At 49.2% G+C, this 15,093-nt stretch overlaps 1 protein-coding gene across 1 annotated transcript in view; it reads right to left on the bottom strand.

Annotated features, from left to right (window-relative positions):
- Positions 1-15,093, bottom strand: part of AHRR (aryl hydrocarbon receptor repressor) — a 79,737-nt gene that overhangs the window by 58,987 nt on the left and 5,657 nt on the right. Inside the window, exon 2 of the mRNA XM_017868357.1 lies at positions 12,006-12,187. Coding sequence (XP_017723846.1) covers positions 12,006-12,187 — 182 coding nt within the window. The remainder of the gene's footprint in view (positions 1-12,005; positions 12,188-15,093) is intronic.

Raw genomic sequence — 15,093 nt, 5'->3', positions numbered from 1 at the left:
CCCCATGCGGCCGCAGCCGGAGAGTGCCTGGCCCACGCCCTCAGGCAGAATACAGTGCCGTGGTGCACGCCCAGGGAGCCTTCATGAGGAGCCCCGCCGGCCTCTCCTACCGCGGAAGAGGGCGACGAACCCTCACTGAGTCCTCTGCCGTCTACCCACAAGTATGGATGCTGCCTCGCTTGTCAACTTTCACATCAACGAGGAGTGCCAGCTCAGCTGTCAGAGTCTCTGATTTGTTTATAAATAATGAATTTGTAAGTAAATTTATTAAGTTATGTAACTATGAATTTACAACTAACACCTACATGGGACTGACCTGCCTGTGAATCACCATTGCCTTCACGGTCCTCACACATCACTACAGGCAGTCAGTGGCCATCAGTCCTGCAATATTTACCATCAACAGATGCAGACCGAACTGAGTACGTCTCAGGGCCTTTGGTGTCCAATGCCTGGGGCCTTCTGAAGGACATGGGCCTTCGTTCACCCGTGTGGTCATCCACGTCTTCGGGATCTGCCACTGCCAACCCCTGTCCTGGGCATACAACAGAGAAGGAGGGGAACAGAGCCCAGCAACACACGAGTTAAGCACTAAGAGAGAACAAGCAGCAGAGGGAGCAGTGTCAGGTCAGAGGGGCAGAGGCTGTGATGTTAAAAATGAGGCCGGGGAAGACCTCCTGAGGGGTGAAGACAAGAGACCCAGAAGGAGGGCATGGCCTTCAAAAGCTACAGGTGCGCCGAGCCTCGGATGCTGCCCCCAGCAAGGCCCACATAGCATTGCTGCCTGGCCGTGCCATATTCAAGCCCCACCAGGCTGGCTTCTCCAGTCCCCACGGCCAGTGCTGCCCACTCCTCTGTGCCCTTGACCATGCACTGCGGCTCAGACCCGTGTCTATGGGGCAGGGTGGTCGTGATGGGTGCTGAGGAAGGTGTTGGTTATTCTTACATTTCTCTTTGCAAAAGGCCCAGCTGCCCAACATGACAAGTGCTCCTAAAAGATGTGACTTGCCTCACAAACATACAAACACACACCATGCAGTCCCACATCTGGCTATGCTAAGGGCCCATCGCGTGCCCGTGACCTCAAATGCATACGATGCTGTCCCACATCCGGCTATGCTGAGGGCCCACCGCATGCCCACGACCTCCCGTTCTCCCCCGCCTCCCTGGGCACTTGCTCTTCCCCCCAGCGACTCCCGGGTGGGAGTGGCCGGGGCTCTGCTGCGCCCCCCCCAAGGACTCACTTCAGAGCTCATGTAAACACCCTGGAACTTCTCCATTTTAGTTTTCCTTGTTCCTCCTGTTTATGCTTTCAGACAGTATCAAACTTACAGAAAAGCTATAAGAATAATACAAAGCACCCAGATACCCCTTGTCTACCGATGAGTTTCACTAGTGTCCCAATAACATCCTTTTAGCCAAGGTGGTGCTGGACCACGGCAGCAGCCATCGCCATGCTGCCTTAGTCCCTGCCACCTCTCCATCCCTTCCAGTATGTCCTTGGCTTTCATGGCGTGCCGGGTTTTTTGGAGATTACAGGTGAGTTATTTTGCAGACTGCCCTTCAGTTTGGGTCTGTCTGGTGTTTCCTCGTGATTTGACTGAAGTTATGCACCTCCAGCCGGAGTATCAGCAAAGCAATGCCATGCTCCACTCACTCATCCTGTTGCATGGTGCACAATGCCGGCTTACTCCATTAATGCCGTGCTCCACTCATGCATCCTGTTGCGTGGTGCACAATGTCAGCTCATTCCACTATTGGCAGGGTCAGATCAATCACTTAGGACAGTGAATGCTGGCCTTTTCTGCTTCATAATTAATAAATATTTTGTTCAAGACTACAAAAATTCTCTCACCCCATTTTCACCACCAATTTTAGCAGTAATTGCTATTTCTTGCCTGAATTATGACTGTAGTGGTTACCAAATTTGATTTGCAATTCACCTCTTCTTTCTATAGTCATCTCTCTTCTTATAGTAATTAATGAGCCTGTTGTGAGGAAAAACTCATTTACTTATTTATTCATTCATTTATGTAAGTGTGACCCTATAAAATCGTATTTTATTCACTGGGTTATAGCCCATTACTATCATTATTCATTTTAATGCTTAAATTGTCCCAGACATGGCCAGTGGGAGACCCTTCAAGATGGCTTCTGCGTCCCGTGACATGTCTTCATCGCTGGTGACCACTGCCTTGCTTTCTGGCCTGAGATAAGTATAAAGTACCTTGTACTTTGTCTGCTCCAGCTCTTGAAAGAGCCCCCAAAAGCCCTAGTTCCTTTTAATGGCAAGAAGCATTTAGAAACCAACATCTGAATGTTAAGCGTGATTGCTGCTGCTGGGATGTCACTGTTCCGAGGCCCTCTCAGGTGACAGTGGTGGGGGGAGATGGGGGGGTGAGTGTACACACATTTTACATACATATTCATGTCTCTCTTTATATATTGAAAGCCATGAGTTCACACCAATACCTCCAATTCCAATTCAACATCACAGGATTCGATAGAATGGAACTATATTTTCTTTACTATTTGGTAGAAATTGCTTTAAAGCTATCTGAGCCTAGACTTTCTCTGTGCAAAGACTTTAAACAACTAAATCAATTTCTTTAATGGTCCTCTGACATTCAGGTTTTCTATTTCTTCTTGAGTCAGTTTTAATAAGTTATATTTTCTAGGAATATTTTCATTTATGTTTTCAAACTTCAAATTTATTGGCATTAATTTGTTCATAAGAGCTTCTCTTTATATTCCTAATATTGCTTATTATTTTTTCCTTGATCAGTTTCCCAGATCTTTGTAAAGTTTATCATTTTAAAAGAACTCTATTGTATGTTTCTTTTCTATTTCATCAATATCTTCTATTATTTTCCTTATTTGACTCTCTTTTTATTTTACTGTTATTTATCAGAACTACTTAATTGGATGCTTAGCTCATTAATATTTAGCCTTTCTTCTTTTATACATAAACACTTAAGATTATTTATTCCTAAGTGTTGCTTTGGCTACATCCCACACATTTTAAATATTTCTAAATTGCATCATGTTTTCTTCTTTGACCTATGTGTTATTTACAAGTGTGTTTATTTATTTCCAAATGTAAGGGTTTTCAAGTTATCTTGTTATTAAAGATTTCTAATTTATTTGCATTGAGTTCCCACCTCATTATTCTTCAATATTTTATCTTTTGAAATTTACTGAGACTTGCTTTATTGGCCAATAAGGTTTCCATGTATTTACCAGTTCCATGTGGGCTTTGAAAATACATGAGTTCTGTAGTCTGGGGGTATACTGATTTATGTATGTCCACTAAATTAACCTTTTTTTTTCCTTTGCGTTGTTCAAATGTTCTATAACCTTTACTGGCTTTTATTTACTTCTTCTATAAAATCCTGAGTTACAGTATTTAAAATATTTTTCTCTGATGATGAATTTATATATTCTTCCTTATAGTTCTGTCAATATTTACTTTATAGATTTTGAAATTATGTTATGGAAAGCATAAAAATGCAAAATTATATTATCTGCTTGATGAAATGAATTGATTAATCATTATGTATTGATTTTCTCCATCTCCAGTGGTGCTTTTTACCCCAAAATCAATTTTTTTACATTAATATAGATTCATCGTATTTTCTTCAGTTTATATTTCCCCAGTATACCCTTTCCCATCCTTTTACTTTCATCCTTTCTGTACCTGAGAGTGTAGATGTGTTTTCTGTAAACAGCATATAGTAATACACTTTAATAATCTTTATCTTTTAATTGTTATGTTTGTTTATTCTATTTACATTTATTGTAGTTACTGATATATTTGGACTTTTGTTCCACCTCTTTTGTGTTTCTTTTCTCCCTTCCCTTCCTAGTCTTTTCCTTTTGACTGATTACATTTTCTCACTCTTTTTTCTTTCCATTAGTTTGAAATTTCAACCCCATTTCTACAGTTGATTATCCTGAAAATTTTATTATAAATTAGATAACCATCCTCCAAAGTTAATACAAGAATCTCGGCCGGGCGCGGTGGCTCAAGCCTGTCATCCCAGCACTTTGGGAGGCCGAGACGGGCGGATCACGAGGTCAGGAGATCGAGACCATCCTGGCTAACACGGTGAAACCCCGTCTCTACTAAAAATACAAAAAACCAGCCGGGTGAGGTGGCAGGCGCCTGTAGTCCTAGCTACTCGGGAGGCTGAGGCAGGAGAATGGCGGGAACCCGGGAGGCGGAGCTTGCAGTGAGCTGAGATCCGGCCCCTGCGCTCCAGCCTGGGCGACAGAGCGAGACTCCGTCTCAAAGGAAAAAAAGAATCTTAGAACTTTTTAACTCATCATCCTCTTCAAATTTGTATGATATTATGACTATATACTTATCTTTTTAAAATTCTTATATCGCCATTATTATTTTACACAATGTGTTTGACTTGATTTGATTTACCCATATAGTCAGTCATCTTGTTCTTCATTCCCCCTTGCGTCTCAAATCTTCCACCTGGAATTCTCTTCCTGCTGCGTGAAGTATATCTTTAATAATGTCCTTTAATAAAGTTATCTCTGGGTTCTCAGCTTCACTTAGTTTTTGTCTCTGAGTATTCCTTAATTTACTACCAGCCCATAAATGTATTTTTAAAGGCTTAAAATATTTTATCTTGAAGTTTTGGCTGTTATCAGTAGAAGGATGCCTCAGTTACATATTGAAAATGGAAGAGACTGTGTTAAGTAGTCAATATGCTCCCACTAGACTCTAAATACCAGGAAGCAAAGACCATAGCAGCTCTTTTTTTACTTGCATTAGAACAGGATGTTAATATGGAACTTTTCCAGTCTGAATTTTAGCTGAGGCCCCAGGACAAGAAGTGCCAGTTGTTCCCAAGTAAAATTCTGGGTGACCTAGGTAGAGGAGATGTTGAAGATGAGAGAAGTTCAAGTTTGACAGGAGGGCTTCCTTGGGAGAGGGGGGTTGCACTCTCAGTCTGTCCCCACCCCACCTGCACCACGAGAGGGATGGGCAACTTCCTCCTCACTTCATTCCAAGAGGGGTTTCACGAGGCCTGCAAGCGCCTACTGTGAGCCTCCTGAGGCTGGTGGGGGGCACTGAGACCCAGTGTCCCTCTTACACTCAAGAAATGCAAAGGGCAAAAGGAGAGTCCTGGAGCTCCCAGTAGGCAACTGGGCTGCATGTAGAAATTAACGCTAACCCAGTGGATCAAAGGTGCACATTTCCTGTGGACCAGATGGGGTCGTACTGCCTGAACACTGGCCTGGGATGCCTTAAATCCTGCCCAGAAGGGTTCCTGGAGATGTGAGGGCAGACCTTGGTAAGAGGCTAGAGATACCACGGCCACCTGGGGCTAAGGAAGTGGCTGTAAGGGACCAGCTGGAGAGGATGCACCGCCTGAGTTGGCCAATTGTGGCAGAGACACCCCAGGGTATGGTGGTCACTCAGGAGACCATGAGAATGCCCCCAGAGCCCCCTGGATTCCCTGCCAGCCTCATGTGCCAGCTCTCTGCCATGCCAGCCATACAGAACCTCTCCTGTCCTTACCTTTTATCCCTCTTGCTCCTCCCACCGAGGTTTGGAAGCCATAGTTACCAGTGGGGGAGGACCCAGGGGGCGGCAGCCAGCCTGACACCCAGCCTCCCACCTGCCACAGCACCAGATGAGGTTGGGAAGAGGTTCACATGCGGAAGACAAGTAGAGTTTTAACTGTTTTGCTGGACCTATACTAATCAACAAGCCCAGCCTGCTTGGGGCCACATTAGTGGAAGACACTGAATTACCTAGAAGGGACCAGAAAAGTCCTGGGATTATCCCGGGTTTCTTCCAGGCACAGAAGGAGAATCAGTCCACAAAGGAGGTTTGCTGGGCAGACATGAGAAAAATCAAAGTTGTTTTCTCTCAACCCTTGGCCAGCTTCCTTCAGGAATAAACTCAAGCACCAGGAATGAGTGAGTAAATGAGTGAATGAGCCCCTGCTCTTCTTGGCCAGATTCATCTTTTGGAAGCAGTTAAAAGAGGTAGGAAAAGTAAAATCAGCTCCTAAAATCATCAGAGTGATCTTGCCATACAACTACAACAGTGCTGGGGAAACCATTCCTGAGGGCCTCAGGGTCTGATGCAGGAGTGGCCTCACAACATCAGGGCAGGACCAGCTCTCATCCTCTCCTGGCTCTCAAGTACAGAGAAATACCCTAAGTTATTTTAAACTTGTGAGTCTTTGCAGGAAATGCTCCCCAAGGGGAAGCCATCTTCCAGAAGGCACCAGTGACAGAGAGGAAGGGGGCGAGAGAAAGGGTTGGAGCACAGCCTGGAGAGCTGGAAGGCACATGACCCACATGTGCTCATGCCTGCCGCAGGATGAGAAAAATCGAGTCTCAGACCTGTGGCTCTGCCATGGGGGCTTGCCTTAGCCTCTAGGGCTGCCGTGACAAAATGATTTAAACATCAGAAAGTTGTTTTTTTGCAGTTCTGGAAGCTAGAAGCCCATGATCAAGGTGCCACCACATTCAGTTTCTGGTGAGGGCTCTCTTCTGGGCTTGTAGACAGCCACCTTCTTGCTGCATCTTCACATGAACTTCCTGCTGTGCTTGTGGACAGCGTGAGCCCTCCGATGTCTCTCCTTATATGTGTGCTAATCCCATCAGATCAGAGCTCTGCCCTTATGACTACATTTAACCTTAAACTTAACTTCCTTAGAGACCCCTTCTCCAAATACAACTAAACCAGAGGCTAAGGCTTCAACATATGAGTTTTAGGGGACACAAACATTCAGTTTATAACATTCAATCCTAGCCTCCAAAATTTATGTCCTCACATGCAAAATACATTAATTCCATCCCAACAGCCCCAAAAGTCTTAACCCATTCCAGCATCAACTCTAAAGTCTAAGCCAAAGTTTCATTTAACTACCGTCTAAATCAGAAATGGGTAAGACTTAAGGTACAATTTCTCCTAAAGCAGACCTGCTCTCCAGCTAAGAAGCTGCGAAGCCAGGCAAGCCATGATCTTCTAAAATACAACGGTGAACAGGCATGGGATGGAACTCCCCATTGCAAAAGGCAGGTCACAGAAGGAAGAGAGGGGAGACGGGTCCCAAGCAAGTCACACATCTAGCAAGACAAAGCCCCTGAGACCTGGAAGCCTGGGGACAATCCTCTTCGGCTCCATGCTCTGCCCAGAGGCCCAGCCTCTTTCCCAGCTCTCAGCGGCCCCACCCTCCGAAACCCAGGAGGAGACAGCCCTGCCCTGTGCCTGTGGTGGAAGAGGTACCCAATTACCTCTGAATCACCCCCAGGCACACTCTCCCCTTTCTGGAAGGATGAAGCATGCCAGCCGCTGGAGAGCACTACCTCCTGTTCTCCTTAGGCCAAGCTGACAGACAGTGTCTCTGTGGGCCTGGTCCCATCCCCACTCCTGGCCTCTGCTGAGGAGGCTTCCTGGTTGGGCTCCTGGCTCACACCCAGTCTCCCCATCAAATGGTTGTTCCACTGCATGCAAGTCTGTCCAGACACTTTCTCTTTTTTTTTTTGAGACAGAGTCTTGCTCTGTCACCCAGGCTGGAGTGCAGTGGCAAGATCTCGGCTCACTGCAACCTCTGCCCGCCGGGTTCAAGCAATTCTCTGCCTCAGCCTTCCAAGTAGCTGTGATTACAGGTGCCCGCCACCATGCCCGGCTAATTTTTATATTTTTAGTACAGACGGGGTTTCACCATCTTGGCCAGACTGGTCTTGAACTCCTGACCTTGTGATCCACCCGCCTCGGCCTCCCAAAGTGCTGGTATTACAGGTGTGAGCCACTGTGCCCGGCCCACTTTCTCATTTTTTGCAATGTGAATAGGCTGATAATTTTCCAAATCTTCAAGCTCTGGTTCCTTTTCTTTTGGCAATTCCTTCAATGTATCTCTCTCCTCTGACGTTTCACTATAAGCAGTAAGGAGAAGCAAGGATTTCAACACTTTGCTTAGAAATCTCACCAGCAAAACATCCTATTTCATCACTTGCAAGTTCCACTTTCCACGAAATGCTAGAACTCAGTCCAGCCAAGTACTTGCCACTTTATAACAAGAATCACTTTCCTCGAATTCCACAGGCACGTTCCTCACCAGAATCGGCTTTAATGCTCACCTTTCTATCAGTGTTCTGTTCGTGGGGTACGTGTGTTCTCTACGACCACAGCTCTCCCTACAATGCTCTTCTCTCTGAGCCCTCACCAACAACGCCTTTAACACCCATAGTTCTACCAACAACTGCTTCACGGCCATCAGGGCTCTTTCTAGCACACACCTCAAAACTCCTCCAGCCTCCACCCATCAGCCAGCTGCAAGTCACTTCCACATTCTTAGGTATGTGGTATGTAACGCAGGGCACCCCACTTCTCTGCTTGGGCTGCTTATAATAAAATGCCACCCGCCTGGGGACTTAAACAAGAGGAATTGGTTTTCCACAGTTCTGGAGCTAAAAGCCTGTCATCAGGGTGCAGCTAATTTGGCTCTGGTGAGGGCTCTTTCCGGCCTGCAGACAGCTGCCTTCCCCCTGTGTTCTCTCACAGCCCTTCTTTGGGGGGTGTTCAGCATGGAGGCGGACAGAGGGTTCTTTTGTGTCTCCTTTTTAAGGACACTGGTCCTATCAGTTCAGGGCCGCCCCCACTTACGTAGTTGTTTAACCTTAATTTCTTCCTAAGAGGCCCCACCTACAAATACAGCCACACTGGCATTAGGGTTTCACTATATGAATAGGTGAAGGGATGAGACAAACATCCAGTCCATAAAACGATAATCAAGGAAAAGGCAATCGTCAGCGAAAGCTGAAAATCGCACGATTTGGCTGAATAACGTGTAACTTCAGGCCTAGGTTTACACACTCATAATCTCAAGGACCATAGAACTTTTGACCTACTAGCAAGCGTAGGATTCCAGAGTTCAGGATCCCAGGACACCTCATGGCGCCGTGGGGCCTCTGTTCTTGCCCACCCAGGGTGGGGTGAAGCGGATGTGCCCGTTCAGTGCAGGGGGGCTTCAGAGCCAGGACTGACCCCAGGAGGGGCTCCAGGATGGACACAGGTGTGCGTTCAGGCCCCACAGTGGAGCACGGCAGATGCAAAGGAACAAGAGGACTCTGATGCTGCTGCGGGTGATGAGTGGAGGGAGCAGGGAGCAGTGTCATCCTGAAAGGAAAATCCGCAGGCTTTCAGAGTGAGGCTGTGCCACTTTCTCTCCTCCCTGCTTTGTTTTTGGGACTGTTCTACTCCACACTTCTCTACACAGCAACAAGAATACACATGTCTGTGCCCTGTCAGCGCTCTGGCCCCCACGCATGGAGGTGGACACAGCCCCATGCCAGGCCTGGATGGACTCTGTGCCTGAAGGCCTCCACTCCCAGGCACTCTTCCTCAGTCGCTGACTGCAGGGGTCCTGGGAAAGGCAGGCACCCCCAGGGAGCTCTGGGAGGGTGGCCTGACCCACAGCTGGGCTTCAGCAACTGAGCCGGGGCTTCTGTACCCTTCCTGGTCAGTGTTAGGGTCCCACGTCCCAGGCTGTGACCAGGGCTCAGCCTAGAAGGGGCCCAACTCCCCTCCCTGCCCCACAACAGGAGGGCAGAGAGCTCTCCCAAGGCGGCAGCAAACTGTCTCCTCCGCACTACCTCCTTCCCTCTTATTTTGTGCCTGACTTCCCCTGGTGTGAATAGTAAAATCACCAAGAGTGGAAAATCCCGACCTTAACAGCCACCCAGGAGGAGGGTAGAAGCTAAGAGTTTTATAACTTAAAGTGCCAATCTCCAAACAAAAATAAACCCACTGCATTCTAAAAATCCATGAAGGTCAACATTAAATATCACAAGCAAATGCTCAGGCCATCATCACCCTTTGAGGTGAAAGCTCCTGGTTCATGTCCTTCCCAAAGGCAACTTTTTATGGCAGCCGTAATCTCTAAGTCAAGAGGCATAGTTTAAGATCCAACTTTTATAGCTTGACTTGTTTCTAATTATACAGTGGAAATGACTTCAGAAAAGTTTTTAGAATTTCCTCTAAAATGTACAGCCTGAAGGGGATCACAAACATCACAATCCTTGGTAGAAAAATCAGGAAGTTTATTTCCCTGTGAAAGCTGCAGCACTCTTGTTAAGCCGGTGGCTCCCTGAGAGTCACTGCAGCTGTGGCAGAGGTGGGCCTCTCCCGGCAGGGCAACAGGAAGCATGCAGGGTGCCCCTGCACAGGATGGCCATCCAGTGCCACCACCCCAGCTTGGGGCGGCAGGATGGGAAGCTCACTCACTGGCAGGTTAAGAAGAACCAGGCGTCCAAACTTGCTGGAAACATCAGAATCGAAGACTTTCTGAGGCCATCAAGCCCTGGCCTGGCTGGGCACAGTGGGACCTGTGCGGAGAGGAAGTGACCTGGCCTCTCCTCCAACCTCCCAGCGAAAGGGTAAGGCTGTGCGGTGTTGGTGAGGGGAAGGCGATGCACCACGTCTTCAGCTTGGGGCACAGCCTCCCCACCGGCTGCCCCAGCCCTTCCTGCGCTGTCCAGACATGGGGACTGCCCCCTGCCATTGGCGCCGCTGAGCCACACTGCCCCATCCATGAAAGGCGCGCCCCACAAGGCAAACCTGGGAGCCTGCCCTCGATTCCACGCTGGCGCCCATGCCCGGGTGCACGCAGGGTGGTGCCCGCTCCACCACACCGGAACACACCAACTGCACCACATCTTAACCTTCCTGGAAAAGCTGCCATCCTGCACGTACGGCAAACCCGGGTCTCTCAGGTAAACTGAGTCCAACACCACCCAGCAGCCCTGAGCACCGGGAGGCCCAGGCTGGGAATGGAGATAAATATAAAATTAATAGTTTTCAACATAAAATTAGAAAACCTGGAATGTAAAACAAACTTGCTGTGACCTCACCACTCAGATAAGCTCTGTTAACATTTTGTGGGAGTTGATTTCCATGGGGGCTGCGGCCAGCCAGAACCCAGGAAGACCCTCAGTGTGGGGCCGGCACCAGCAGGATGCGGGGTGATGCTGAGTGTCACCGTGGCTTTCCTTTCTGCGTCCCATGGGCTGCATCCTTCCCTGGGGGTGTCTGAGGGTGTGCAGAGGCCTGCAGGGGCCCGGGCACTGAGAGCCTCTCGCACGCCGAGACAGATGCCCACACCTAGAGGAGGCCCCCACCCTGACTCAAACTCAGGAGTGCAGGCGCTGGGCACAACTGCCACACGGTGCTGGTCACAGGGTTTTTAATTCTAAAAGTGCTGCAATCAAACCACGTGCAGGCACATCACCCAACACAGAAGATGGAAGCAGCTTCTCTCCCACTCTCCCGCAACGCCAAAGGCCCCACGGTCTACACCTGCGAGTTCTCTGGAGAGATCCCAGCTCCCAGGGCAGCAATAACTGGAAATCTAAGGGAATGCCATGCTTCCAAGGACAGATGGGGCACAGGCCTGGGGAGGCCCCACCCGAGATGCAGGAGCCCTGGAAGCCCCTCCCCACGAGAGGGCAGCCCCAGCAGCTGTGTCTGGGCAGCGTCTGGCATGGGCAGGGAGAGGTGCCCGGCACCCCAGGGCAGCCTCCAGGTCCCACCTAGTCAGCTGCCTCAGCCTCCTGACCATGCCCAGTCCTGCTCATCCACGAAGCCAACCCCCCATTCCCTGGAGCCGGGGTCTGGTGGGGAAAGACCCAGTGAAGCCAGCATGGGAGGACAGCCCCAGCCCCTCCCACAGGAAGCTGTGAGCTTCCAGTGACCCGGGCCCCGAGGAGCAACTGGCCATCCCAGCCAAACTGGGCACTCTGAGAGTGTCTAGGACAGCTTAGGGCCAGACCTGGCACCAGCGCGGAACAATCCGCGCACAGCCAGGGACCAAGTCCCAGGTAAGTCCAGGGGTAGCGTGGGGGAAGAAGGGCGTGCACATGGTGCAGCCCACAGACACACTTTCAACCTGGCCACACGGGCCCCAGGTGGACTCAGGGGAGACACAACCCACCTCAAGTGAACGGGTGGGCACAGGTGAGAGTCCTACCTTGGAAGAAGCTCTTCACCCGGAGGTAACTGACACTGAGACGCAGGACAGAAAGCTTGTCCAGCTTGGAGATGATGTCAGGTGGGAACGGCAGCAGGCTGGCCAGGTGGTCCAACTCGGCGTTGAGGCGGTCCCGGTGCCGCTTGGAGGGGTTGGACTTCTCTGCCCCCATGGCGGGCCTCCTGTGGGGAGATCGTCTGGGTCAGGTGGGCTTCTCCACCAGAAGCCACAGGCCCCTTGGGGCGGAAACCATCCCCTGCAGTGACCTCACTAGGAGCATCTAAGCTGCTGCCAGGACAAAAGGTGGGAAGAAGACTAAAGCTCACTCATGCCTCAAGACGTAGACACTAAAAACCACAGCGCACAGCAGCTAAGTACAGCTTGGTATCTGGAGGGGACGCAGAGAGGAGGAGCAAACCAGCCCGAGAACTGCAGCTCAGAGCACAGAGACAGGGCACGACCCCTGGCTGTGGGACGGGCACGTTTCTCCACCTCTCCACTACGGCTCCCTAGGGAGGGAGGAGGACGCCTGGCCCCAGGCTGGCTCGGTGTCTAAACAAAACCTAACACATTCCAGGAAACATGAAAAGGTCCTCCTGGCATCAGCCGGGGCGTGCAGCTGCCAGGCCTGCACTGCGAGGCGCCCAAGGCCACTCCAAGCTTCGGTTTCTCCTGTACGTGTTGGGGCTGAGGGGAGAATATTCAGGGACCCCCCAGGGCAAATGAGACCGGGTGCCTGCCCCTCCGGGGCCCCACAAAGGGGCAGTGAGGGCCATTACCCAGTTCTCCTAATAAGCCATGGCAGCCTGCTCTACCCACAAAAAGGGACCACCCTGTGGGACGTCCACACCACGGAGCCCAGAGAGGGAGGGAGCTGACCCCACTCACCTAACCTACCTTAAAATGACAGGAGCTTGATGTGACCCCTCTCATCTCAGAGGGACCGTCCCCTACAGCTGACCCATTTAACCTCAGTGTGACCGTCCCCTACGGCTGACCCATTTAACCATCACTGCACAGAAGCCACTTCAACTGACATCTTGTTCTAGATATCATTTCCACATGCAATCATCCAAAAGAAAGCATGGCAGCCAGTGTGGAGTCCACTGGGAATGCGTGGGGAGACTGAGCAGGGGCCAGTTACCAGCAGGACCACAGGAACGAGGCCACCTGACTTTCCACACTAACCTTTCCTGGGACCTTGGCATATACAGGAGTGAGCCTGCTGTTTCCAGGGGTTTGGGTCTCTTTTGTCAAGGAGTTCCTTATTTTTCCAAAGTGTTTGCACTTATGAGTGAGCTGACACATGCAACTTGTAAGTCTGAAACAATCTGGTCTGTCAGGAACTCCGCGGCACAAACTCCATTTCTCATTGTCTAACGACCTAGGCTGTAAACCAGTCACAGAGCAGCCTGACAGCGCCAAACCCAGTGCTATTGTTTTCAGTTGAGATATAATCCACATAACATGAAACTAACTGTTTAAAAGTGAACAGTTCAATGTCACTTAGGGCAGCCACTAAGCTGTGCAAACCTCACCTCTATTTAGTTCCAGCCGTGAAAGAACCCTTTACCCATCAGCAGTCTCTCTAATTCCCCTTCTATTAGCCCTGGCAGCCCCCAGTTAGCTCTCAGCATGGACCTTCCTACTAAAGGCACGTGGTAGAAATGGAATCAAGACATGGCCTTCGGTGGCCCGCTTCTTTCTCACAGCCTAATGTTTTCAAGGTTCATCCACATTGCTGCAGCTGTCTGTGCTTCCTTCCTTTTCAGGGCTGAGTAATATTCCCGTGTATGGATAGGCCCCGCTGCTTTATCCGTCTGCCCACTGATGGACAGTTTGCGTTGTCTCCTCTGTGTGGCTGCTGTGAATATCAGTGCGGTGAACGCTCATCTAGAAGATTCTGTTTGAATATATACTTTCAATTCTCTTGAGCATATACTGAGCAGTAGAGGTGCTGGGTCATAAGTTAATTCTGTTTCATTTTCTGGGGAACCACCAAACTGCTTTCCATGGTGGTTGCACTATTTTACTTTCCACCAGCAATGCAGCGGGCCTCCAGTTTCTCCACATCCTCACCTACACTTATTATATTCTGTTTTTTTGATTACAGCCATTCTGGTGGGTGTGGATTTGCATGTCTCTAATGACTTATGATGTTGAGCATCTTTTCAAATGCCTGTTGTCCATTTTTATATCTTCTTTGGAGAAACGGTTATTCAAGTCTTTTGCCCAATTTTAAATTGGGTTGTTTATCTTTTTGTTTTTGAGTTGTAAGGATTCTTTAAATACTCTGGATACCAGGACCTTACTGAGTATATGATTTGTATTTATTTTCTCCCATTCTGGGTCTTACCTTTCCTCTTTCTGGTTTGCTTTTTTTTTTTTTTTTTTTTTTTTTTTAATGTCACACCCATCAAAAATTACTCAAGCTGCCAGCCAAGATGTAAATAGGCAGAAGAATTGGGGATGACCTGGACCTGCAATCGTGTGCAGTGGCATCCCCTGGCTGGAGGGGCCCACCTGTCAGTGAGGGACACCCAAGGCCTCCCCAGAAAACAAGGGGAGCCCCTAGTAGGCAGACAGAGGCTGGGAGAGGCCAGAGAATGGGGGAGCCAGAGAGATGGGAGAGATGGCCAGTGGCAGTGGGGAGAGGACAGCCAGGAGGATGCAGAGCACGACAGGATATGAGAAGTCTAGAAGCCCTGAGGGCATGCAGGAGAAGCTCCAGTTCACTCCAGAGCAGAGGAGACTTGCAGGAGGATTCACCAATGCCCGCCGGCACAGAAACAGGTGTCGGAGGAGCCCCAAGCCACCTCAGGCGGAAAGAGAGGCCCCAAAATATGCAATGCCTGTGAACAAACCTAACAAAAGACACTCAAACCACAGCTGAGAAAAATGTAAAGATCTAAATGCGCAAAGATATAACATGTTCTTTGATTGGATGATTCAATATTGTTAAGATGGCAGTTCTTCCCAAACTGATCTATACATTCAATGTAATCATATTAAAATCCCAACAGGAGTTTCTACAGAAATTGACAAGCTGATCCTAAAATTTACATGGAAATGCAAAGGACTTACAATA

Source organism: Rhinopithecus bieti, unplaced genomic scaffold (assembly GCF_001698545.2).
Source record: "Rhinopithecus bieti isolate Rb0 unplaced genomic scaffold, ASM169854v2 scaffold_2453, whole genome shotgun sequence".
NCBI classification, from domain to species: Eukaryota; Metazoa; Chordata; class Mammalia; order Primates; family Cercopithecidae; genus Rhinopithecus; species Rhinopithecus bieti.
The sequence above is the reverse complement of the archived record's forward strand: the minus strand, read 5'-3'. Positions and strand labels throughout refer to the sequence as shown.